Source organism: Manis javanica, chromosome 2, assembly GCF_040802235.1.
Source record: "Manis javanica isolate MJ-LG chromosome 2, MJ_LKY, whole genome shotgun sequence".
In the NCBI taxonomy this organism is placed as follows: domain Eukaryota; kingdom Metazoa; phylum Chordata; class Mammalia; order Pholidota; family Manidae; genus Manis; species Manis javanica.
Window position 1 is genome coordinate 201,772,684 of NC_133157.1, and position 27,013 is coordinate 201,799,696.

Here is a 27,013-nt window from a genome sequence, read left to right on the forward strand (position 1 = left end):
TACATCAAACCAAAAAGTTTTTGTACGGCAAAGGACATCATCAACAAAACAAAAAGGCATCCTACAGTCTGGGAGAATATATTGACATATCGACAAGGGATTAACATCCAAAATATATAAAGAACTTACGCACCTCAGCACCCAAAAAGCAAATAACCCAATTAACAAATGGGCAGAGGATATGAAATTCCAAATGAATTCCAAAGAAGAAATTCAGATGGCCAACAGACACATGAAAAGATGCTCCACATCACTAATCATCAGGGAAATGCAAATTAAAACCACAATGAGATATCACATCACACCAATTAGGATGGCCAGCATCGAAAAGACTAAGAAAAACAAATGCTGGAGAGGAAGCAGAGAAAGGGGAACCCTCTTACGCTGCTAGTGGGAATGTAAATTAGTTCAACCATTATGGAAAGAAGTATGGAGGTTCCTCAAAAAACTCAAAATAGAAATACCATTTGACCCAGGAATTCCACTCCTAGGAATTTACCCAAAGAATACAAGTTCTCAGATTCAAAAAGATACATGCACCCCTATGTTTATTGCAACACTATTTACAGTAGCCAAATTATGAAGCAACCAAAGTGTCCATCAGTAGATGAATGGATAAAGAAGAGGTGGTACACATACACAATGGAATACTATTCAGCCATAAGAAAGAAAAAATTCCTACCATTTGCAACAGCATGGATGGAGCTAGAGGGTATTATACTCAGTGAAATAAGCCAGATGGAGAAAGACAAGTACCAAATGAATTCCCTCATTTGTGGTATATAACAATGAAGCATAACTGAAGGACCAAAACAGCAGCCGACTCACAAACTCCAAGAAGGGGTTAGCAGTTACCAAAGGGGAAGCATGGGGGAGGGTGGGCGGGGAGGGAGAGAGAGAAGGAAATTGAGGGTTATTATGATAAGTACAAATGGTGGGGGCGGGGGGGGATCTTGGGGAAGACAGTGTAGCATAGAGAAGACAAGTACTGACTCTGTGGCATCTTACTACATATATACAGTGACTGCATGGGGGGACTCAATATGGGTGAATGTAGTAACCACATTGTTTTTCATGTAAAACCTTCTTAAGAATGTATATCAACAATATCTTAATAAAAAATTTGTTAAAAAAAATGATCCTTTCTTCAGAAATAATATGCTCTTCCATATATTTTAAATGGGCTCACAAATTTGATAATATGCAGTCAATACATCACAAAATTCACTTTCGAATAAAAGTGAAATAATGAAAATAATTAAATCCTTATTGTCCACACTTTATTTGTTCTCTGTATGTAAACTAAGATAACGTTTATCTCAAATGAAAGATAACCCAGAAGCTGCAAAAAGAAGTAAAAGGCAGAGTTCTGCTAGACTGAGTGACTTTGATGATGTTCTAGCTCCCTCTGTTACTAGTAAACTCTCATTACTATTCCTTAAAACAGTAACTATTAAGAAGATAAAAGCAATGTTAAAATTCTCATGATAATTTAAAATGCTATTTTAACACCTTTAGTAACAAACACAACTATATGAAAACACAATTTTTTTCCCTAAAGGCCAAACATATTCAAATCTAAATAATGGGAATATAATGGAATTATGTAATATCTTCCAAATTGTTATTTTATTCAGATAATCACATTTTGTAATATGATTATATTATTGTTATCATAAGAAAAGGAAACTAAAAATTAGACAAGGATTTCTTAAGTCAGATTCATTGATTTATCTCAGACTCAGACTTGGAAGAGAAATGGAATAATCCTCTATCAGTCTCCCCTGCCTAATGTCAATGTTTCCGAAAAACATTAAAAACCAAAGGAAATTTTAAAAAACCTCCCAATTATACATGCCACTCCTAATGACATCCTCCCTTTATTTATAAATCCATAGAGCTCAGCAATAAACTGTTTATGCCTACAGCATCACTGGTCTGTTGTTTAATTTACTGTCACCAAGAACTCCAAACCAAGGCAGCAACTGTACTTTATAGTGAACACTACCAAAATTAAATACTAAACATCAGGCAGAGCTTGAATTAGAAGCTACAACCTTCCAATGGACTTCAAATGTTTTATAGAAATTGTCCCATAAATTTTAAGACACACATTTATTTTGTCCAAGAAATTGTTCCTAGAAGGTGATGAGAAGTCTCTGTATTTCATTATCCTTTTCCCAAAGTTGTATTTCATCATGGTCATGGGGTCAGGCATCTTGTTAAGAATATACTCAACACAGTACAGCTCATGCCACATACTAAGTGCTAAGCAATCCTTTTCAAGTTCCTGAATTTGTGTGCTCATCCCCTGAATCTAAACGACAGTAATCATAACATCCTTTAAGGTAACCACAAGTAGCAAAATATAAAACAAGTAAACAGCAGCATTCTTCTAGGAATGAGGGAAAATATTAGAAAAACAATTTGGCAATGCTGGTATGAACTTGGCATTTAGTTTGTACTTCAGTGAAATAGACACTAAAGAAGTGGGCAGGACAAGTTTATTTTCTTATATTCTTGAGAGAAAATAAAACAATATACTTAGTAAAATGAACATCCATGGCTCTTTGATGGTCTATCTGTAATAGTTTATCTTTATGCAAAACATATGCCTAGTTTCTGACTCAATTTTAAACCAAAATCAATATTACAATTTCAATATGTCAAAGACATTAGAAAAATTTGAACTATATACATTTGCAAGTCAACAGGAAAAGATCAATCACTGAATGAAATGAAATGGCAAAGAATATGACCAACAAAAAAGAAACTACAAATAGCTCAAATATATGAGGCATAATTTCATTACTATACTGGTATAACATTTTTGACTACTTAATATAGATTATATACTGTGCTTTACAAATATGAGCTCATTTAATTTTCATTTTCTGAAGTAGGTATCATCATCACCTCCATTTTATAAATGAAACAGCATAGCTAATTAGGCAAGTCACACAGAGAGTAAATCATTCAGCTGAGACATGACCCTCAACAAACTGGTTCCAGAGCTTGTGCTTAGGAGCACTATTGTCCTGCCTCTTGACATCACTCAAATAATGTAAATTAAAACTGTGATGGGATACCATGATCTCCAAGGTGCAGAACAGTAATATGTATTGTTCCTGAAAAGATACATAAGAAATTGGCAACCTCTGGGAAAAATCACTAGGTAGGTATGGGAAAGAGGTGGGAAGACTTACTTCTCAACCCTTTGTAACCTTCTGAAATAAAAATAACAATACTTTATAGGTTCCTGTTTACAGCTCTTCAAACATTTGAGACACTTACACATAAATTTAATATTTTTATTTCCTCAACCACCCTGTGGGGCAAACTGATCGAATACATGCTCAGCAAATGATATCACACCCACCACTCTGAAGGTAGGTGTGATAAGTATCCTACTTTAAAAAAAAAAAGAGGTAGGAAGCAAAAATTAACCACAGTTCTTCAAGTGTTGAAAACCTGTTGTAAATGAAAATACTACAATAATAAAAATTTTTTTAAAAACCACTGCTGCCTCACCAGAATTCATAAGTTTCCAAAGTTGATCCACCAAGGCTTCATTGCATAAGGGAGAATCCATGTTCTTAGTAAATGGTGGGTTCTTAGTCAACATGTTTAGAATCTTATGTCTGAAAGATAAAAGAAAAATTAATTTTTGCTGACCATTAAATAAAAACATTTCAAAATTGTGTGCAGTTCCTCCTTTCTATTTTATCATCTTCCTTCTTAGATCTAGCTTGGTGTTTAAGTTTAGATTCATTTAAAAAGATATTATGTTATATCCCATACATTTACTACTGTTTTTTCACTAAAAAATTCCAGTGGGTTCTTCCTAAAATCACTTTAGTATACAATGAGGTCCTCTAAAACCTGAACCAACTGACACATCCCACTTGTAAAATGAACATTTTACTCTCCGTAGTGCAGGATAATTTTAAATATAGAAATTGCAAAAAGTTTTCCTCAAAATCAGCTGAGGTTTAGGAATATAAATAGTATACTCACAGAGGGTAACAAACTTCACTACTCAGAATTTTTTATCTCATGTAAGAGGCTACCTGAACACATTATGGAGTCTTCTGAAAAACAAGGCAATGTCAATAAAAATATGCAATTCTATGAGTAGGAAATACCATAAAAAGAAAAAGGAAAAAGAAAAGGAGAAGCAAAGAAGTCACTACAGTAGTCCAGATTTTAGAGACTGGATAAAAGCCAGGCCCAGAACTAGGTCGGAGAAAGTCAAGACCTCAGAGTAATGGAATGCTTGGACATCACTGAGGAAGAAAGGAACTTACGCTGTAATTATGAGATCAGCAAAACCTTAGAGAAGGTGAACCCAGGAAATTTTTACATTTAACTGTCTTAGTAAGGTATCAAATTGGGTTTGAACTTGAGAAGGAAATGAGAAGATAGCAGAACTGGTAGGTTGTAGTTTCTAAGTCATTTAAACCCTCTTGGCTTCAATTTCATGTCATAAAACTGAAAGATGTGGTTTTTCACTGTTAACATCTGTTCATGCTTTGAAATTTTAAGACTCTATGAAAGACTATGGGAAAGCTATGAGAACAAAAAGTGAAATGCGGTTAGAGATGCAATTTACAAATAGGTAATATGAAAGGGGTTACACATTTATAGATATATCATATCTATATTTTCATATCTTTATGGAAAAACAAATTCCTACCCTTAAGGACCTCTAAATCTATTCATAAGAATAGATCAGAGGGAGGAACCAAGATGGCAGTGTGAGTTCAGTGGAAATCTCCTCCCAAAAACATACATATTTTTGAAAATACAACAAACAAACCTATTCGCAAAAGAGACACCAGTGAATACAGTAAAACAGCCAGGCTACATCTACATCTGCGAGAACTCAGCATCACATGAAGTGGGTAAGATACAAGCCAGGGCCTGGTGGGACCAAAGCACCCCCCTACCCCAGCCCCCTGGGGGGAAGAAATGAGTCAGGGTGGGGAGGGAGTGAAAGCCCACGACTGCTAAACAACCAGGTCTAGTAATCTCCACTGGGAGTGCAGACACACGGTGCACAAAAAGCAAAATCTGCGAGCGGGTCCCTGCAACTGGCACCCCTGGGACAAAAGAAAAGCAAGTGCGTTTTGCAAGTCTTAAAGGGACAGGGACCTCACAGCTGGTCGGAGTCATCCAAGCACACTCAGCCTAGCACCTGGGAATCCCGGGGAACTCTAGGCGACCTAACCCCCTGGGCGGTAGCACAGCTCTGAAGCCCCTCACAGCGATAAGAAGCCTGCTAGTTGTTCCCCCAACTGGCATGGGCCCCAACACACCGGATCAATAGTGGGAGGGAGGCCACACATGCTAGAGGCGGCACCAGAGGGCCTGGGAGTGGACTGTGTGAGCCGGCAGCATCAGCGGTGCCAGAGGGGTCAAGGAGCGGCCGGCACGAGCCAGCGGCAGCAGCGCCACAGAGACCTGGGGGCGGTCCACGCGAGCCTGAGGCGGCCAAATGGCCCAGGAGGAGCTGCGTCCGCAGCAGCCGCCCAAAATCTCAGCCCAGCGCACAGCCGCCTGGGCCACACCCAAAGGATGCAGCCAGCACACAGCAGGCCAGTGGGGGCGCCGCTTTTGAAGGAGAGCACACCCAGCATCCCTGCCACTCCCTGCAGGGCTCTGCACTGCTCTGACAGAGGACCCGCCCATAGCAGCTTAGGGGATTAACCCAGAGGCTGCTCCAGGAGTGCGGGTAACAGATACAGGCAGCGGAGAAGGGCAAGGTGACCAGCAAGCAAGAAAGGACGTGGTTCTCCCAGCTGACACACACACTACCTAACTAACAGCTACCTCTATCACCATGAAAAGGCAGAAGAAATTGGTCCAGTCCAAAATTAACCAGAAAATCCCCGAGACAGGGCCTGGGGAGATACACATAACCAATCTCCCCAAAAAAGAATTCAACAAAAGGTCATAACCATGCTGATGGCTCTGCAGAGAAATATGCAAGAGCTAAAGGAGCAAGTACACAGGGAGAATACAGAAATAAAACAATCTCTGGAAGGACTTAAGAACAGACTAGATGAGGTGCAAGAGGTTGTTAACAGAATAGAAATAGAACAGGAATGCAGAGAGGCTGACGCACAGACAGATAAAAGGATCTCCAGGAATGAAAGAATATTAAGAGAACTGTGTGACCAATCCAAACGGAACAATATCCGCATTATAGGGGTACCAGAAGAAGACAGAGAAAAAAGGAAAGTGTCTTTGAAGAAATAATTGCTGAAAACTTCCCCAAACTGGGAGAGGAAATAGTCACTCAGACCATGGAGACCACAGAACTCCCAACACAAGGGACCCAAGGAGGACAACACCAAGACATATAATAATTAAAATAGCAAAGATCAAGGACAAGGAGAGTGTACTAAAGGCAGCGAGAGAGAGAAAAAAGGTCACCCACAAAGGAAAACCCATCAGGCTATCATCAGACTTCTCAACAGAAACCTTACAGGCCAGAAGAGAATGGCATGATACATTTAATGCAATGAAACAGAAGGGCCTTCAACTAAGAATACTGTATCCAGCACAATTATCATTTAAATATGAAGGAGGGATTAAACAATTCCAAGACAAGCAAAAGTTGAGGAAATTTTCCTCCCACAAACCACCTCTACAGGGTATTTTAGAGGGACTGCTCTAGATGGGAGCACTCCTAAGGCTAAATAGATGTCGCCACAGAAAACAAAATCACAGCAAAGAAAGCAGACCAACCAAATACTAACTAAAGGCAAAAATAAAACTGTCACTATTTGCAGATGACATGATATTGTACATAAAAAACCCTAAAGTCTCCACTGCAAAATTACTAGAACTAATATCGGAATTCAGCAAAGTTGCAGGATACAAAATGTAACACACAGAAATCTGTGGCTTTCCTATACACAACAATGAACTAATAGAGAAATCAGGAACACAATTCCATTCACAATAGCATCAAAAAGAATAAAATACCTAGGAATAAAACTAACCAAGGAACTGAAAGACCTATACCCTGAAAACAATAAGACACTCGTAAGAGAAATTAAAGAGGACACTAACAAATGGAAACTCATCCCATGCTCCTGGCTAGGAAGAATTACTATTGTCAAAATGTCCATCCTAAAAATAAATAAATAAAAGCAAATAAAAATAAAAATAAAATAAATGGCCATCTTACCCAAAGCAATATACAGATTCGATGCACTCCCTATCAAATTACCAACAGCATTCTTCAATGAGCTGGAAGAAATAGTTCAAAAATTCATATGAAAACACCAAAGACCCCGAACAGCCAAAGCAAACCTGAGAAGGAAGAACAAAGTGGGAGGGATCTCACTCCCCAACTTCAAGCGCTACTACAAAACCAAAGTAATCAAGACAATTTGGTACTGGCACAAGAACAGAACCACAGACCAAGGGAACAGAATAGAAACTCCATACACTAACCCAAACATATATGGTCAATTAATATATGATAAAGGAGCCATGGACATACAATGGGGAAATGAAAGTCTCTTCAACAGATGGTGCTGGCAAAACTGGACAGCTACATTTAAGAGAATGAAACTGGATCACTCTCTAACCCCATACACAAAAGTAAATTCAAAATGGATCAAAGACCTGAATTAAGTCATGAAAACATAAAACTCTTAGAAAAAAACATAGGCAAAAATCTCTTGGACATAAACATGAGCGACTTCTTCATGAACACATCTCCCCAGACATGGGAAACAAAAGCAAAAATGAACAAGTGGGACTATATCAAGCTGAAAAGCTTCTGTACAGCAAAGGATACCATCAATAGAACAAAAAGGTATCCTACAGTATGGGACACAGTGAGATATCACCTCACACCAGTAAGGATGACTACCATTCCAAAAGACAAACAACAACAAATATTGGCGAGGTTGCAGAGAAACGGGAACCCTCCTACACTGCTGGTGGGAATGTAAACTAGTTCAACCACTGTGGAAAGCATTACGGAGGTTCCTCAAAAAGCTCAAAATAGAAATACCATTTGACCCAGGAATTCCACTTCTAGGAATTTACTCAAAGAATGCAGCAGCCCAGTTTGAAAAAGACATATGCACCCCTATGTTTATCGCAGCACTATTTACAATAGCTAAGAACAGGAAGCAACCTAAGTGTCCATCATTAGATGAATGGATAAAGAAGATGTGGTACATATACACAATGGAATATTATTCAGCCATAAGAAGAAAACAAATCCTACCATTTGCAACAACATGATGGAGCTAGAGGGTATTATGCTTAGTTAAATATGCCAGGCAGAGAAAGAGAAATACCAAATGATTTCACTCATATGTGGAGTATAAGAACAAAGAAAAAAACTGAAGGAACAAAACAGCAGCAGAATCACAGAACCCAAGAATGGACTACCAGTTAACAAAGGGAAAGGGACTGGGGAGGATGGTGGGAAGCACAGGATAAGGGGGAGAGGGGAAAGGGGGCATTATGAATACCATGTATAATGTGGGGGTGGGCATGGGGAGGACTGCGTGACACAGAGAAGACAAGTAGAGATTCTACAGCATCTTACTATGCTGATGTACAGTGACTGTAATGGGGTTTGTTGGGGGGACTTGGTGATGGGGGGAGTCTAGTAAACATAATGTTCCTCATGTAACTGTAGATTAATTATACCATTAAAAAAGTAGTTAAAAAAAGTAAATATATTTCATATTTAAAAAAACAGTAAGAAAATAATAAAATGGCAGTAAGTACAAAAAGAAAAGAATAGATCAGTTTTACAGGTAAATAACATCTTTAAAATAATGTGGTTGAGCTTGTTCTTTAGAGCATGTTAATGTTATTATACTTTTAATTTGCATGAAAAAGCTTATCGTCTATCAGGCTGCTTTCCCAATTATCCTAAATACCAAAACAAACCCAAATACCCCAAATGCCTCAAAGTGGTAAGGCTTAACTAATAAAACTTTAAGTTAATTTACTCTCAGATCATTAAAAACTTTTTACAGACAGTCCAATGAGTTAGGGTGCTCTGTGGATATATTTGAAATTAATAAAAAATGCAAAAGAGCAAAGTTGATTAGCATAATTATTACTTTTAGCAAAGTATGCATACTTTTGAGAGTTTTCTCTTTACAGTTTAAATGATAGAAGGAAGGCTTTTACAAGAAATATTTATAAATTACTAAACATTCAAAGCAATATCCAGAGGAGAAAAATTTTAAGACAAGACAATAAGAATCTTACACTTAATTTTTCAGAGATTAAATATCAAAATTCACAATGCAGACATCTGAAACAGACTGGAAGCAAATCCTGAGAAAGTCATGGGCTTATTTAATGTTCATAACAGGAAAAATACATTACTTCCCAAGCAACTGAGAATTTCTTGGTGCACTAGTCCAATTCCATTGCTAAACACTATCAATAAGAAATCAAATCAAATCAAAACCAACGTTCAATATCTCGCAGGAAAAAAAGCATTGGATGTTTGTTCCCTGAGGAACTAACTGATACACTGTCATCATATGCATGCTTGATTCTAAAATGAGAATGTCATCTTTAAAATAATCCTACCCAATCTAAAGCAAATATAACAGTTCTTCCTATCAATGTAAAAAGTATGCACATGCATAGAAATCACTGGAAAGCAATAATCCAAAATGCTAAGAATTGTTGTTTCTGGTTGAATTAATTATACACTCTTTTTACATCTTCTCCTTAATATGATTTTATATTTTTCCAAATTTGTCTGACTATTTTTAAAAGTTCTCATTGAAAGGGAACTGTAATCTTCTAATGTAAATTTCATTTTAAACAGTGTACTAGTTTCAGTACTTATTGAAAAACTATGCACCTAGATTATCATCTTATCAGGCATGTAAAATGAACGGCAACTTCATGGTGGGAAAAAAAACAGTGTTAGTAATTTGTCAGGTAAATACACAGGCTTATGAAAATGTATTTATTTAGTTTAAATTTTTAACATATCTTAATGAAGAGATGATTTACAATCTGAAAATCTATTGAGAGAGGACAAGGAAAGTAGACAACCTTATTACTACATTTTGAAACTGAATTCAACATAAAAGACTGCTTTCTAAAACATTTTAAAATAATAAAAGTTTTTTTCTATATACTATTGTCAACATAGAGCTAAAATCATTTTTAACATCTGAATTAAGTTAAACATATATATGATTAGAGGAAAAAGGGAAAAGTTGCATCCAATCACTTGTTTAACATACATTTATTTAACCAACTAATTGCAAGGCTTATGTTATGTGCTACACATACAACGGCAAAAGGAGTAATGGTCTCTGCCTTTTTTGGAACTACATTCCCATGGGGAGACAGAAACAATCAGATAATCAAACTATAAAATTAAAACTTAAATACAGGAAGTACATGAGTATAGGAAGAACTTCAGGATTTTATGGGTGATTCTGACTTGAGACACCTGACCTAGTGTGGAGAGTCAAGGAAGCATCCTTGCAGAAATAATGTTCTTACCTCTACCTCACAAAGGAGGTATTAGAGTTTTTCCCTCCAGACTTTAAGGTGTTCACCCCAAAATTATACAGAGCTTTATCTAATTCTACCAAACTCAGCAACTCTGACATACATAATAATAAAGAAATAGAAAATCAATATATATTTTAAAACTTCATATTGAAAGCCATTTTATCATTAGGAGTAAAAATAAACCAAGGATTATAAAAATAAAATACTTATATTTGGGCTACGACAGAGTAATTCCACTGTTTTTAGAAGATACAAATGTTGCTTATCTTTAAAATTAAAAATTCTATCCAATTAACACAGCAGAATAGTAATTCTATATGTGGGTCACTTAATGACAAGAAAAAGCAATAGAACACACTAAGAGTTACAAAAGGCCAAGGAATAGGTAAAACGGGTGAAGGGGGTCAAAGGGTATAATTTCCAGTTATAAAATAAATAAGTCATGGAGATTTAATGTACACCATGGTAACTACACTTAACAATATACTGTGATGCACATTTGAAAGTTGCTGAGAATAGATCTTAAAAGCTCTTAGCACAGGAAAAAAAATTTCAACTATGTTGACAGATGTTGTTATTTTCATAATTTTGCAATATGTACAAATATCATAATGTACTTCTGAAACTAAAATATCAATTAGACCATAAATAAATAAATGGGAAAAAAGGGAAAAGGATCTGGAACTAAAATGTCAATTATACCATAAATAAATAAATTAATGTGAAAAAAGGGAAAAGAAATAATGGGGACAAAAACAAAAGGACAGAATTCCTACTCAAAGTATAAAAAAACTGAAAGAAATGCAATAATAGAGAAAGATGTCCAAAGACACCAAAAATACACACATAAAATAACTGCTGTGTGGTAACACTTCTACCCTGTGCTCATTCATTGTCATTAAAGATTATTAAGACATGTTGAATTTCAACCATGAGTGTAACAATGGGCTAAACTAAACACTATTTAAGAAAAGCCTAAGAGGGAGGCAGAGCCAAGATCGCAGCATGAGTAGAGCAGCGGAAATCTCCTCCCAAAACCACATATATTTTTGAAAATACAACAAAGACAACTCTTCCTAAAAGAAAGACCAGAAGACACAGGACAACATCCAGACCACATGCACACCTGCAAGAACCCAGCGCCTCATGAAGGGGGTAAGATACAAGCCGCGGCCCAGCGGGACCCGAGTGCCCCACACCCCAGCTCCAGGTGAGAGGAGAAGAGTCGGAGCAGGGAGGGAGAGGGAGCCCAGGACTACTAAATAGACAGCCCTAGACATCCGCAGCAGAGCGCAGACACAGTGTATGCATGGAGTCCTAGATATTAGGGAAATAGGCCAGTAAAACCTATGAGCAGGTCCCTGCAGCCAGTACCCCAGGAACAAAGAAAAGTGAGTGCTTTTTGGAAGTCTTAAAGGGTCAGGGACCCCAAAACCAGACGGAAGCGTCCTGGGACACTAAGCCCCTGGAGAGGAGAGCAGGGACACTAAGCCCCTGGAGAGGAGAGGAGAGCTCCCAGCTGTTCCTCCAACGCAACTCCACCATATTGGAGCAGCTGCCTGAGGAAGGTCATGCCCAAAGCAACAGTGGAGATAAACTCCATAGCGGCCAGGCAAGAATCAGAAGCCCCGTCTGCACGCAGCTGCCTAGCACAAGCCACTAGAGGTCACTGTTCTCCCAGGAGAGGAAGGCCACAAACCAACAAGAAGGGAAGTTCTTCCAGCCGTCACTCATGCCAACTCTGCTAACTATCTGTATCGCCATGAAAAGGCAAACTATGAGGCAGACAACGATTACAGAGACAACCTGAGGAGACAGAACTAACCAGTCTTCCTGAAAAAGAATTCAAAATAAAAATCATAAACATGCTGACGGAGATGCAGAGAAATATGCAATAGCTAAGGGATGAAGTCCGGAGGGAGATTACAGAGATTCGGAGGGAGATTACAAGACGTCCGGAAGAAGATTACAGAAGTGAAACAAACTCCGGAAGGATTTATAAGCAGAATGGATAAGATGCAAGAGGCCATTGATGGAATAGAAACCAGAGAACAGTAACGCATAGAAGCTGATACAGAAAGAGATAAAAGCATCTCCAGGAATGAAACAATATTAAGAGAACTGTGTGACCAATCCAAAAGAAACAATATCTGTATTATTGGGGTACCAGAAAAAGAAGAAAGAGAAGAAGGGATAGATGTCTTTGAAGAAATAATTGCTGAAAACTTCCCCAAACTGGGGGAGGAAATAATCGAACAGACCATGGAAATACATAGAACTCCCAACATAAAGGACCCAAGGAGGAAAACACCAAGGCACACAATAATTAAAATGGCAAAGATGAAGGACAAGGACAGAGTTTTAAAGGCAGCTAGAAAGAGAAAGGTCACCTATAAAGGAAAACCCATTAGGCTATCATCAGACTTCTCAACAGAAACCTTACAGGCCAGAAGAGAATGGCATGATATACTTAATGCAATGAAACAGAAGGGCCAAGGATACTGTATCGAGCACAATTATCACTTAAATATGAAGGAGGGATTAAACAATTCCCAGACAAGCAAAAGTTGAGAGAATTTGCCTCCCACAAACCACCTCTACAGGGTATTGTAGAGGGACTATTCTAGATGGGAGCACTCCTAAGACTAAATAGATCTCACCAGAGAAAACAAAATCACAGCAAAGAAAGCAGACCAACCAAATACTAACTAAAGGCAAAACATAAAATCAACTACCCACTAAAAGCAGTTAAAGGAAACATGAAAGAGCACAGAATAAAACAACCAACATATAAAGAATGGACGAGGAGGAATAAGAAGAGAGAGAAGAAAAGAATCTCCAAAAAGTGTATATAAAAGATCAATAAGCGAGCTAAGTTAGGCAGTAAGATACTAAAGATGATTAACATTGAACCTTTGGTAACCACGAATCTAAAGCCTCCAATGGCAATAAGTACATATCTTTCAATAGTCACCCTAAATGTAAATGGACTGAATGCACCAATCAAAAGATTCACAGCAATAGACTGGATAGAAAAGCAAGACCCATTTATATGCTGCTTACAAGAAACTCACCTCAAACCCAAAGACATGCAAAGACTAAAAGTCACGGGATAGAAAAACATATTTCAGGCAAACAACAGAGAGAAGTAAGCAAGGGTTGCAGTACTAGTATCAGACAAAATAAACGTCAAAACAAAGAAAGTATCAAGAGATAAAGAAGGACATTATATAATGATAAAGGGCTCAGTCCAACAAGAGGATATAACCATTCTAAATATATATGCACCCAACACAGGAGCAGCAACATATGTGAAACAAATAATAACAGAACTAAAAGGAGGAAAGAGAATGCAAAGCTTCATTTTATGAGACTTCAACAAGCCACTCACCCAAAAGGATAGATCCACTGGACAGAAATAAGTAAGGACACGGAGGCACTGAACAACACACTAGAACACATGGACCTAATAGACATCTATAGAACTCTATATCCACAAGCAACAGGATACACATTCTTCTCAAGTGCACATGAAACATTCTCCAGGATAGACGACATACTAGGTTACAAAAAGAGCATCAGTACATTCCAAAAGATTGAAATCCTACCAACCAACTTTTCAGACCACAAAGGTATAAAACTAGAAATAAATTCTACAAAGAAAACAAAAAGACTCACAAACACATGGAGGCTTAACAACATGCTTCTAAATAATCAATGGATCAATGAACAAAATAAAATAGAGATCAAGGAATATATGGAAACAAATGACAACAACAACACAAAGTCCCAACTTCTGTGGGACGCAGCAAAAGCAGTCTTAAGAGGAAAGTATATAGCGATCCAGGCACACTCAAAGAAGGAAGAACAATACCCAAATGAATAGTTAAACACCACATTATCAAAACTGGAAAAAGAAGAACAAATGAGGCCTAAAGTCAGCAGAAGGAGGGACATAATAAAGATCAGAGAAGAAATAAACAAAATTGAGAAGAATAAAACAATAGAAAAAATCAATGAAACCAAGAGCTGGTTCTTTGAGAAAATAAACAAAATAGATAAGCCTCTAGCCAAACTTATTAAGAGAAAAAGAGAATCAACACAAATCAACAGAATCAGAAATGAGAATGGAAAAATCATGACAGACTCCACAGAAATACAAAGAATTATTAAAGACTATTATGAAAACCTATATGCTAACAAGCTGGGAAACCTAGGAGAAATGGACAACGCCCTAGAAAAATACAACCTTCCAAGACTGACCAAGGAAGAAACACAAAAGTTAAACAAACCAATTATGAGCAAAGAAATTGAAACAGTAATCAAAAAACTACCCAAGAACAAAGCACCCGGGACAGATGGATTTACCTCGGAATTTTATCAGACACACAGAAAAGACATAGTACCCATTCTTCTTAGAGTTTTCCACAAAATAGAAGAGGACGGAATGCTTCCAAACTCATTCTATGAAGCCAACATCACCCTAATACCAAAACCAGGCAAAGAGCCCACCAAAAAAGAAAATTACAGACCAATATACCGGATGAATGTAGATGCAAAAATACTCAATAAAATATTAGCAAACCGAATTCAAAAATATATCAAAAGGATCATACACCATGACCAAGTGGGATTCATCCCAGGGATGCAAGGATGGTACAACATTCAAAAATCCATCAACATCATCCACCACATCAACTAAAAGAAGGACAAAAACCACATGATCATCTCCATAGATGCTGAAAAAGCATTTGACAAAATTCAACATCCATTCATGACAAAAACTCTCAGCAAAATGGGTATAGAGGGCAAGTACCTCAACATAATAAAGGTCATCTATGATAAACCCACAGCCAACATCATACTGAACAGCGAGAAGCTGAAATCTTTTCCTCTGAGATCAGGAACAAGACAGGGATGCCCACTCTCCCCACTATTATTTAACATAATACTGGAGGTCCTAGCCATGGCAATTAGACAAAACAAAGAAATACAAGGAATCCAGATTGGTAAAGAAGAAGTTAAACTGTCACTATTTGCAGATGACATGATATTGTACATAAAAAACCCCAAAGACTCCACTCGAAAACTACTAGAACTGATATCGGAATACAGCAAAGTTGCAGGATACAAAAATTAACACACAGAAATCTGCGGCTTTCCTTTACACTAACAATGAACCAATAGAAAGAGAAATCAGGAAAACAACTCCATTCACAATTGCAGCAAAAAGAATAAAATACCTAGGAATAAACCTAACCAAAGAAGTGAAAGACCTATACCCTGAAAACTACAAGACACTCTTAAGAGAAATTAAAGGGGACACTAACAACAAATGGAAACTCATCCCATGCTCTTGGCTAGGAAGAATTAATATCGTCAGAATGGCCATCCTGCCTGAAGCAATATACAGATTTGATGCAATCACTATCGAATTACCAGCAACATTCTTCAACGAACTGGAACAAACAGTTCAAAAATTCATATGGAAACACCAAAGACCCCGAATAGCCAAAGCAATCCTGAGAAAGAAGAATAAAGCAGGGGGGATCTCACTCCCCAACTTGAAGCTCTACTACAAAGCCATAGTAATCAAGAAAATTTGGTACTGACACAAGAACAGAGCCACAGACCAGTGGAACAGGTTAGAGACTCCAGACATTAAGCCAAACATATACAGTCAATTAATATTTGATAAAAGAGCCATGGACATACAATGGGGAAATGAAAGTCTCTTCAAACAGATGGTGCTGGCAAAACTGGACAGCTACATATAAGAGAATGAAACTGGACCACTGTCTAACCCCATACACAAAAGTAAATTTGAAATGGATCAAAGACCTGAATGTAAGTCATGAAACCATAAAACTCTTAGGAAAAAACATAGGCAAAAATCTCTTAGACATAAATATGAGTGACCTCTTCTTGCACATATCTCCCCGGGCAAGGGAAACAAAAGCAAAAAAATATTAAGGTGAAAAGCTTCTGTACAGCAAAAGACACCATCAATAGAACAAAAAGGTACCCTACAGTATGGGAGAATATATTTGTAAATGACAGATCCGATAAAGGCTTGACATCCAAAATATATAAAGAGCTCACCCACCTCAACAGTAAAAAAACAAATGATCCAATTAAAAAATGGGCAGAGGAACTGAACAGTTCTCCAAAAAAGAAATTCAGATGGCCAACAGACACATGAAAAGATGCTCCACATCGCTAATCATCACAGAAATGCAAATTAAACCACAGTGAGATATCACCTCACACCAGTAAGGATGACTACCATTCCAAAAGACAAACAACAACAAATGTTGGCGAGGCTGTGGAGAAAGGGGAACCCTCCTAAACTGCTGGTGGAATGTAAATTAGTTCAACCATTGTGGAAAGCAGTATGGAGGTTCCTCAAAATGCTCAAAATAGACTTACCATTTTACCCAGGAATTCCACTCCTAGGAATTTATCCTAAGAATGCAGCACTCCAGTTTGAAAAAGACATATGCACCCCTATGTTTATCGCAGCACTATTTACAATAGCCAAAAATTGGAAGCAACCTAAGTGTCCATCATTAGATGAATGGATAAAGAAGATGTGGTACATATACACAATGGAATATTATTCAGCCATAAGAAGAAAAAAAATCCTACCACTTGCAACAACATGGATGGAGCTAGAGAGTATTATGCTCAGTGAAATAAGCCAGGCGGAGAAAGAGAAATACCAAATGATTTTACTCTTCTGTGGAGTATAAGAACAAAGGAAAAACTGAAGGAACAAAACAGCAGCAGAATCACAGAACCCAAGAATGGACTAACAAATACCAAAGGGAAAGGGCTGGGGAGGCTGTGTGGGAAGAGAGGGATAAGGGGGGGAAGAAGAAAGAGGGTATTATGATTAGCATGCATAATGTGGGGGGTGGGAGAACGGGGAGGGCTGTACAACACAGAGAAGACAATGATTCTACAACATTTTGCTATGCTGATGGACAGTGACTGTAATGGGGTTTGTGGGGGGGACTTGGTATAGGGGAGAGCCTAGTAAACATAGTATTCTTCATGTAATTGTAGATTAATGATAACAAAAAAAAAAGAAAAGAAAAAGAAAAGGGGGATTACTCTGTGATAGGATAAAACTAACTACAAATCAACAATTAATGCATGCTTTACATATCCTTAATTTTGATCTTTTAAAGGGTGTCAGATGATCAGCTAAGGAAGTACATTTTTCTGATAATATTCCTTTCTCTTAAAAAAAGAAAAAAAAGCAGTTCCTGTGTGGTGAACTCTAATAGGTTCTTCACAATGGTATAAAGGTCATATCAAAGTGTGGGCAAAGGGTTTGTTTGTGTTTATACAGAGGATCAAAGTCTAATTTGTCTACCCAGAAAATGAATTAAGATACGATATGAAGAAGAACTTTCAACATCAACATCCTCTGGAAGAGTCATTCCAGAAGATGATCATCAAAAAACTTCAACAAAGATCCTGGCACTGTTGCAGATGTAGCTGCATTCATCCCACCAGTTCCTGGATTTGCTATTAGAATGAAGAAGGAGATATCTAAGCTGGCCTGTGCATACAATAAAACAACAAATTTGACTGGATCTATACTGTCGAAACTCAACCAGGAATTAGGAGAAGTGCAAGTTGCAGTGCTCCAAAATCGTGTGACTACAGTCTATCTACTGTTAAAAGAACATATGGGATGTGAACAGTTCCCAGGAATGTGTTGGTTTAATTTGTCTGATTTTTCTCAAACTATTCATATACAGTTAGACAATATCCATCATATCACTGATAAGTTTTCACAAATGCCTAGGGTACCTAACTGGTTTTCTTGGTTTCACTGGATATGGCTGGTAATTGTAGGTCTGCTTTTGTTATGTAGCTGTATTCCTATTATGTTAATGTGTGTACACAATTTAATTAGTAGTTTAAAACCTATAATGCTTATGTTACTCTACAAGAAGATATGTCAAAGAAATAATCAATCTTCCCATGTTTTCTTCCGTCTACTACTTCTATAGCTTTTCTTCTTCCTTCCTAATTACAACCCTTTAGTGGAATTCGTGCCTCATATCAAAAATTACCGAGTATCATAATTCTTCCAAGTGGTAAAGATACCTCAAGACAAATGCTGGGCATAGAAGCCACAGGGCATAAATCTGCAAAGAAGTAAAAAGCTAACCTTTTCAAAGAATATTGCTTCTCTCTCACTTACCAACTTTACATTTCCCTGTATGGCCCTGGAAGATGACTGGTTAGCCAGAGACGGGTAAGATTCCTCAAGGGAGGAACAACCTGACAGGCACAGTTGCAGGGGGGCCATCAGGTGAGAAATTGGGGATCAACAGAGGTGAGGCTTAGAACCTCACCCCCCCTGTTTTGAGAGAAATCTTCTGCATCCGTGGATGTTTTGTTGCCCTTGTCTAGCTGGGATTAATACTTAGGCGATAGGCACAGACCTGATCATCTACATTTGCCCTCTTACAGCACTAAATTATGTTTTCTACCTTTACCTTGCATCTACCTACCACTTCAGCATTTCATTAAATAAATAAATAAATAAAAAATAAGGGAGAAATGTGGGATTCACATATAAATCAAGTATATAAATCAAATGAACAATCATATCTGACTTGATTGTTTATAGTTCATGATGTGTGATCAAAACCGAAAGTTTCTGTGATATGACTGCCCTTGCACTGTTCACCATGTAAGAACTTATTCACTATGTGAGAACTTGTTCACCATGTAAGAACTTTTTCATTATGCTTCAGAAGATTGGAGACTGTTGAGAATTAGGCTTGGGATTGATTAATGATTGTGCACTGAGTCCTGTATACAGAATTTTGTTAACAACCATTTGATCAATAAATATGAGAGATGCCCTCTCAAAAAAAAGAAAAAAAGAAAAGCCTAAGAGGTTCCCTGTTGGTGATATAAATAAGTAACATCAATTAAGAAGAAAATGTGTCAAAAATAATCATGATATCTTTAAATAGATTTTCTGCTCAGATTATAAATACAATGCTCTTGAAATTTGAATATTAACAGTTCCCACAATATTTCAAAAGCACTCATTTAGATCATACAGTATATAATTTAGAAATGTAGTAACTTTGAGTATTACACATTACATACTAAAAATGGTCTTCAAAACACAATTCCAAGATCTCATATTAATGTTAGTCCTGTTGATGTGAATTGAAAATATAAAAGAATGCATGATAAGCTTTACTTATACTGTATATACACTTTCTGCTCCTACTTGCTATCAGTAGGAATTTAGCATAAACTTTCAAATGCCTAAGCTCTGTTAGGTAATATATGAGGCTGGTTTCCTGACCATCCTCTTTTATGAATATGTACTTTATAATGGATAGTTATGAGACTTTTATCCATGTCAACTTTACCTTTAGTATACATCATTCCAAAGGACAAATTACAATTTAGATCATTAGATCACAAATCAAGAACTATGAAATATTAACAGCAAAACTTTGTACAAAGAATATTTATATAATAAGCATTGTTTGAAACACTGAAATATAAGGTGACTTACCCAAGAATTCACTGTTATAACCAAACTGAAAAACTACTGTTGCCTAGAGATAATGTCTCCATTAAGGGATTTGAAATTGCTTATGTGATTCCTCAAAAAAAAATGTATTGTAGTGAGGTGAGAAGGGAGAGTTTCTTTGCACGTCTTCTTACAAGAAAACAACTACCTGCCAATTGATGTGTAAAGGTGAGCAAAAAAACTAATGTCTGTAGGTCTATGTTTTTGTTTCTAGTTGGACTGGATATAATCCAAGTTACTTCCAGCTTTCAAACTTTACTTATGAAATCAGAGTATTAAAACAAACAAAAATTTGAGAATCTACTATGTGCAAAGAAAGAAAAACAAAAATGGTTAAAAATTTAAACAAAATTGTTAGTGTCAGGACTAGGATTTTTCTTTCATATTCTGTTTATTTTCTAAACTTTTAATAATGTTGTATTATATTTTTTAATCTAAAATCTATTTAATAAAAATTGAGTTTCTATATAAGACAGAAAAGGAACAAATGAGATACACCAAAACATCACTAATAATTACTTTTAAAATAGAATGAATCAATCAACATAGAGGTTTCATAATTTTCTATAGGTAAGACATCCACTGTGTACACTACAAATTACTATATAGTTATAAGTTACAACAGAAATCACATGCTAAATTGCAAGGAATAAACATTATTAATAATACATTTTTTAAATGTCTTTTCAAAGGCAAATGAAAAAATAAGTAAAATTAAAAAACATGAATGAGTAACATATACTTTATTGTCAAAATAAAGACTTGTTTCATGCATAATCTTCTGAAATCATTCAGTTTACTTTAATATTTACAAAAACAAATATTACTAGCATAAAAACTAACCTTACATAAGGTACAGGATCATTCTGAATCATATTAAGTAGCCATTGCAGTTCTTCATAACTCCTGTCCACTGAAAATAAAAATAAGGAAACATATTTGTTGTTCATTATAACAAATTAAATAACAAGTAACAAACTGAGTTTACACTTAACATTTAGGACTCAGTCTCCCTAGATTTTCATCACAGTAGAAGGCTAGGTAACTGCTTATATGTTTTTATTCAATAGACCAGCTCATAAATTTTATAAGTACTATGCTATATATATTTAGACAGCTAAAACATAAAACAGGATCAAACACATATTTTTCCCTAAACCTCAACTCAATGGCAAATATAACATAAGGCAAATGATAATTTATTCAAAAAGCCCTAAATTAGAGATGATTAACTCCAAATGGAAAAAAAATGTATTTAAATAAAATTGTGGTTCTAGGTGCTTAAACTGAATTACTGAGATATTTGCTACCTAATGGTATCTCAACCATGTTAGACAGTATAGAAAATTGTTTTTGCCAACTGGTTTCTTTCATTTAAGACTAAAAAGCAGCCTTACCTTTTCAACATAACACAAAAGCAATTTTAAAAAGTATGATAAATATAACTGATTTTAACAAAATGACTCATTAGCTATTTCCATTCACCTTTCAACAAGTTTTGCTTTTATGATAAAGAAAGATTTTAATATTTCCAATATTTTCCATTTTTTCATTTTCTAATTAGCTGGGTTCACGGATTACACTTAAACACATCTCAATTACATTATTATTATTCTTTTGAAAATCGCATTAGCATTCTATTTCATTTCACATAGTACTAATTTATGAAATCTTATTTATGTGACAGTGAACATTGTTCATATACCTTGGAAAGAATATCCCTCCCCCATGACAATCACAAGCAACTTCTAATTGGCTCTGAGTCTACTGCTGTTTTGCTCCCTGTTTTGCTTTGTTTTTAAATTCCACAAATTTAGTGAAATTGTATATTTGTCTTTCTCCACCTCGCTTATTTCATGAGAATAATACCCTCCAGATCCATCCATGTTGCAAATAGAAGGATTTGTTTTTATTAAGGCTGAATAGTATTTCATTGTGTATATGTACCACATCTTATTTATTCATTCATGTATTGATAGATACTTCGGTTGCTTCCTTATCTTGGCTACTGTAAATAATGCAGCAATGAAAACAGGTGCATGTATCAGGGATTTTGAATCAGGGATTTTGTTTTCTTGGGGTAAATTCCTAGAAGTGGAATTACTGGGTTCAAAGGTACTTTTATTTTTAGATTTTTTTGTGGAACCAACCTAATACTGCTTTCCACAGTAGCTGCAGCAATTAACATTCCCACATACAGTGAAGCAAGTTTCCTGTTTCTCCAGAACTTCACCAACACTTGCCATTTCTTGTCTTTTTGACAGTGGCCATTCTAACTGGTGTGAGGTGGTATTTCACTGTGGCTTTAATTTGCATTTCCCTAATGATTCACAATCTGATTGGCCATTTGTATTTTTTCTTTAGAGAAATGTCTGCTCAGATCTTCCACACATTTTTTAATCGAGTTGTTTTATTTGTTTTTTGGGTGTTGAGGCAAGTGAGCTCTTTATATATTTGTGGTGTTAACCCATTATCAGATAAATCATTTACCAATATATTCTCCCATACTGAAGGTTGCCTTTTTATTCTGCTGATGGTGGCCTTTACTGTACAAAAGCTTTTTAGTTTGACGTAGTCCAACTTCTTCATTGTTTATTTTGTTTCCCTTGCCCAAGGAATGTGTCCAGGAAAAAACTGCTTATACTTATGTTCAAGAGATTTTTGCCTGTGTTTTCTTCTAAGTGTGCTATGGCTTCATCTCATACATCCAGGTCTTTGATCCATTGCAAGTTTACTTTTGAGTATGTAGATAGGCAGTAAATCAGTATTATTCCCTTGCATGTAGCTGTCCAGTTTTCCCAACACTTAAGGAAGAGGCTGTCTTTTCCCAATTATATATTCATGGTTCCTTTACTGTATACTGATTGACAATATATGCATGGGTTTATATCTGGGCTCTCTACTCTACTGCATTGATGTCTGGGTCTGTTCTTGTACCAGTACTACATTGTTCTGATTATTGTAGCTTTGTAATATGGCCTGAAGTCAGGGACTGTAATGCCCCCAGCTTTGTTCTTCTTTCTCAGGATTGCTTCAGCTAACTAGGGTCTTTTGTGGTTCCATACAAATTTTAGAATTCTTTTTTTCTAGCACTGAAAAATGCTGTTGATATTTTGATAGAGAGTACATTGAATATGCAAATGGCTTTGGGCAAGAAGACCATTTTGATATGAACTGTTCCTATACATGAGCATGGGATAGATTTCCACTTACTTGTGTCTTCTTTAATTTCTCTTACGAGTGTCTTACACTTTTAAGAGTATATGTATTTCACTTCCTTGGTTAGGTTTATTACTAGGTATTTTATTCTTTTTGATGCAATTATAAATGTAATTGTTTTCCTGATTTTTCTTTCTGCTATTTTGTTGTTAGTTGATAGGAATGCAACAGATTTCTGTTTATTAATTTTGCATCCCTCAGCTTCACTGAATCCAGTTATTAGTTCTGATAGTGTTTTGGGGTATGTTTAGGATTTTCAATGAATAGTATCATGTCACCTGATTGGTTTAAAGATAGCAGAATGAAAAATGAGACAGAAACCTCCTCCGAAAACCACATATATGAAAATGTAGCAAATACAACTAATCCTGAAAGAGCAACAGAAAAGAAGGCTGCAACAGACTGACTACATCTGGGGAAAAGAGCAGACTTCACAGAAAAGGGTAAAGTAGCAAAGCCACGAACCGGCGGGACCAAAGCCTTTTCCCCACCCCAGCTAACTGGCCGGCGGAAGAGAAATGGAGCTGAGAGGGGGTGGAGGCTTAAGACTTCTGAATACGCAGCACTGGAAATCTGCTGGGGAGCACAAACCTACATTATATGGTGCTCTGAAGATTAGTGGGGTTGGAGAGCTAAGACAGGCAGAATACTCGGAACTCTGAGATTCAGCTGCTTGTAGAGAACAGATATCCATAACTGGTCACTCTTAGACAAAAGAAAGACGGGCACTCTGAGAGACCTCACAACAGCGAGAGGGCTGCTAAATGGGCAAGGACTATACACAGCTTCCTGCTCAAGAGAAAAGGACAGGTGGACAAAATTATCCTGGTGCACTCAGCTCAGCAGGTTGGGAACTTTCAGAGCTTCAGGTGCTCCAACCCCTGGCTGGTAAGGCAGCCCCAAGGACTCCCACCATGATAAGCAGCCTGCCACTTCTTCCTCCCTGCCAGCACATGCATGCAAACCCATTGCCTCCACCATTGCAACAGGCCAGCCATAGGGTGGCTCTACCTATGGCAGCTACAAGGGTGTAGCATAGAGGTACCTCCCTGCATGCTCGGCCCAATGGTCCTGGCAGTGGATGCGGAGACTACAGCCAGGAAGCAGGAAAGAGCCATTTCCTCCTGGCAGGCACCATCATGGGTCACTTGTGACCCTCATCATTGCTCCAGGGGCAGAGCAGCTACAGAAAGTAGAGCTTCTGGGCAATGGAGGGTGCGGCCTACACCAAGTTACTATTACAAATACGAAACGTCAAAAGAACCTGGTACAAACCAAAATGAGACAAACACCAAAAAGAGGCCCCGGTGAAACTAAAATCACATATCTTCCTGAAAGAGATTTTAAAATAAAAATCATAAACATGCTCATGGAGCTACAAAAACTTTTCAAGACCTCCAGGGGACTTCAAGAAAGAGATAGAAACTTTGAAAAATACAGTATCCAAAATGAAACACACAATGGAGGGATTTAAAAGAAGATTAGATGAAGTACAGGAGACGGTAAATGAAATACATATTATAAAACAAGAATACAAAGAAGCTGAGAAACAGAGATAAAAATGAATCTCTAAGAATGAAAAATATTGAGAGAACTGTGTGATCAATCCAAATGGAACAATATTTGCAGTACAGGTGTACCAGAAGAAGAGGAGAGAGAAAAAGGAAAAGTACCCTTGAGGAGGTAATTGCTGAAAAATTCCCCAATCTGGGGAAGGAGATAGTCTCTCTGGCCATGGAGGTACACAAATCTACCAACATAAAGGACCCAAGGAAGACAAGACCAAGATATATAATAATTAAAATGGCAAAGATCAAGGATAAGGACAGACTTTTAAAAGCATCCAGAGAGAGAAAAAGATCACATACAAATGACAAACAAATCAGGCTATCAGACTTCACAGCAGAAATCTTACAGGCCAGGAGAGAGTGGCATGATACATTTAATGCAATGAAGCACAGGAGCCTCAAACCAGAATACACTACCAGGGAAGATTTATCATTTAAATTTGAAGGAGGGATTAAACAATTTCCAGATAAGCAAAAGCTGAGATAATTTACCTCCCACAAACTATCTCCTCAGTGTATTTTGGAGGGCCTGCTATAGGTGGAAGTGTTCCCAAGGCTAAATAACTGTCACCAGAGAAAATAAAACCACAGTAAAGGAAGTAGACCAATTAATTACTGAGCAAATGCAAAATTAAGTCAACTACCCCCAAAGTTAGTCAAGGGATACACAAAGAGTATAAGATACCTAGCATATAAATAATAGAGGAGGAAGAAAAAGAAAGATTAAGAAAAGAACCTTTAGATTGTGTTTGTAATAGTGTACTAAGTGAGTTAAGTTAGACTGTTAGATAGTAAGGGAGCTACCCTTGAACTTTTGGTAACCATGAATCTGAAGACTGCAATGGTAATAAGTAAATATCTATTGATAGTCACCTTAAGAGTAAATGGACAGAATGGACCAAACAAATGACAGAATTACTGAATGGAAATAAAAACAAGACCATGCATATGCTGCCTATAAGACACTCAATTCAAACCCAAAGACATACACAGACTAGAAGTGAAGGGATGCAAAAAGATATTTCATGCAACTAATAGGGAGAAAAAAGCAGGAGTTGCCATATTTGTAACATACAAAAGAGACTTCAAAACAAAGAAAGTAATAAGAGACAAAGAAGGACATTACATAATGATAAAGGGGTCAACACAATGAGGATAGAAGCATTATAAATATCTATGCATCAAACATAGGAGCACCCAAATATGTAAAATAAATACTAACAATTAAAAGGGAAATAAAATGCAATACATTCATTTTAGGAGGCTTCAACACACCACTCACTCCAAAGGACAGATCAACCAGACAGAAAATAAGTAAGGAGATAGAGGCACTGAACAACACATTAGAACAGATGGAACTAACAGACATCTATAGAACACTCTACCCACAAGCAGCAGGATACATATTCTTCTCAAGTGCACATGGAACATTTTCAAGAATAGATCATATATTAGGCCACAAAAACAGCATCAGTACATTCAGAGGTATTGAAATTTTAAGCCTCTCAGACCACAAATGTATGAAACTAGAAATTATGCAAAGAAAACAAAAAATCCCACCAACATGGAGGCTTAACAACATGCTCCTAAATAATCAATGGATCAATGACCAAATAAAAACAAAGATCAAGCAATATATGGAGAAAAATGAAAACAGTAACTCAACACTACAAAAACTGTGGAACGCACAGAAGGCCATGCTAAGAGGGAAGTATATTTCAATACAGGCTTACCTCAGGAAAGAACAATCCCATATGAACAGTCTAAACTCACAATTAATGAAACTAGAAAAACAAGAAAAAATGAGGCCCTAGGTCAGTAGGAGGAGGGACATAATAAGATCAGAGAATAAATAAATAAAATCATGAAGAATAAAACAATAGAAAGAATTAATGAAATCAGGAGTTGGTTCTTCTAAAAATTAACAAAATAGATAAATCCCTAGCCAGACTTATCAAGAAAAAAAGAGTGTCTACACACATAAACAGAATCAGAAATGAGAAAGGGAAAATCAGTATGGATACCACAGAAACACAAAGAATTTTTAGAGAAAACAATGAAAAATTACATGTAAACAAACTGGATAACCTAGAAGAAAAGGAAAATT

At 36.7% G+C, this 27,013-nt stretch overlaps 1 protein-coding gene across 9 annotated transcripts in view; it reads right to left on the reverse strand.

Moving 5' to 3' along the window:
* Positions 1 to 27,013, reverse strand: part of TAF2 (TATA-box binding protein associated factor 2) — a 132,835-nt gene that overhangs the window by 44,305 nt on the left and 61,517 nt on the right. For all 9 annotated transcript variants that reach the window (XR_012128389.1, XR_012128388.1, XM_073230011.1 and 6 more), the window contains 2 exons: positions 20,963 to 21,032; positions 3,532 to 3,641 (listed from right to left, as the gene is read on the reverse strand). Coding sequence is in view for 7 of the 9 variants with exons in the window: in XM_073230011.1 (XP_073086112.1) it covers positions 3,532 to 3,641; positions 20,963 to 21,032 (180 nt within the window). In the remaining 2 variants the exon portion in view is untranslated. The remainder of the gene's footprint in view (positions 1 to 3,531; positions 3,642 to 20,962; positions 21,033 to 27,013) is intronic.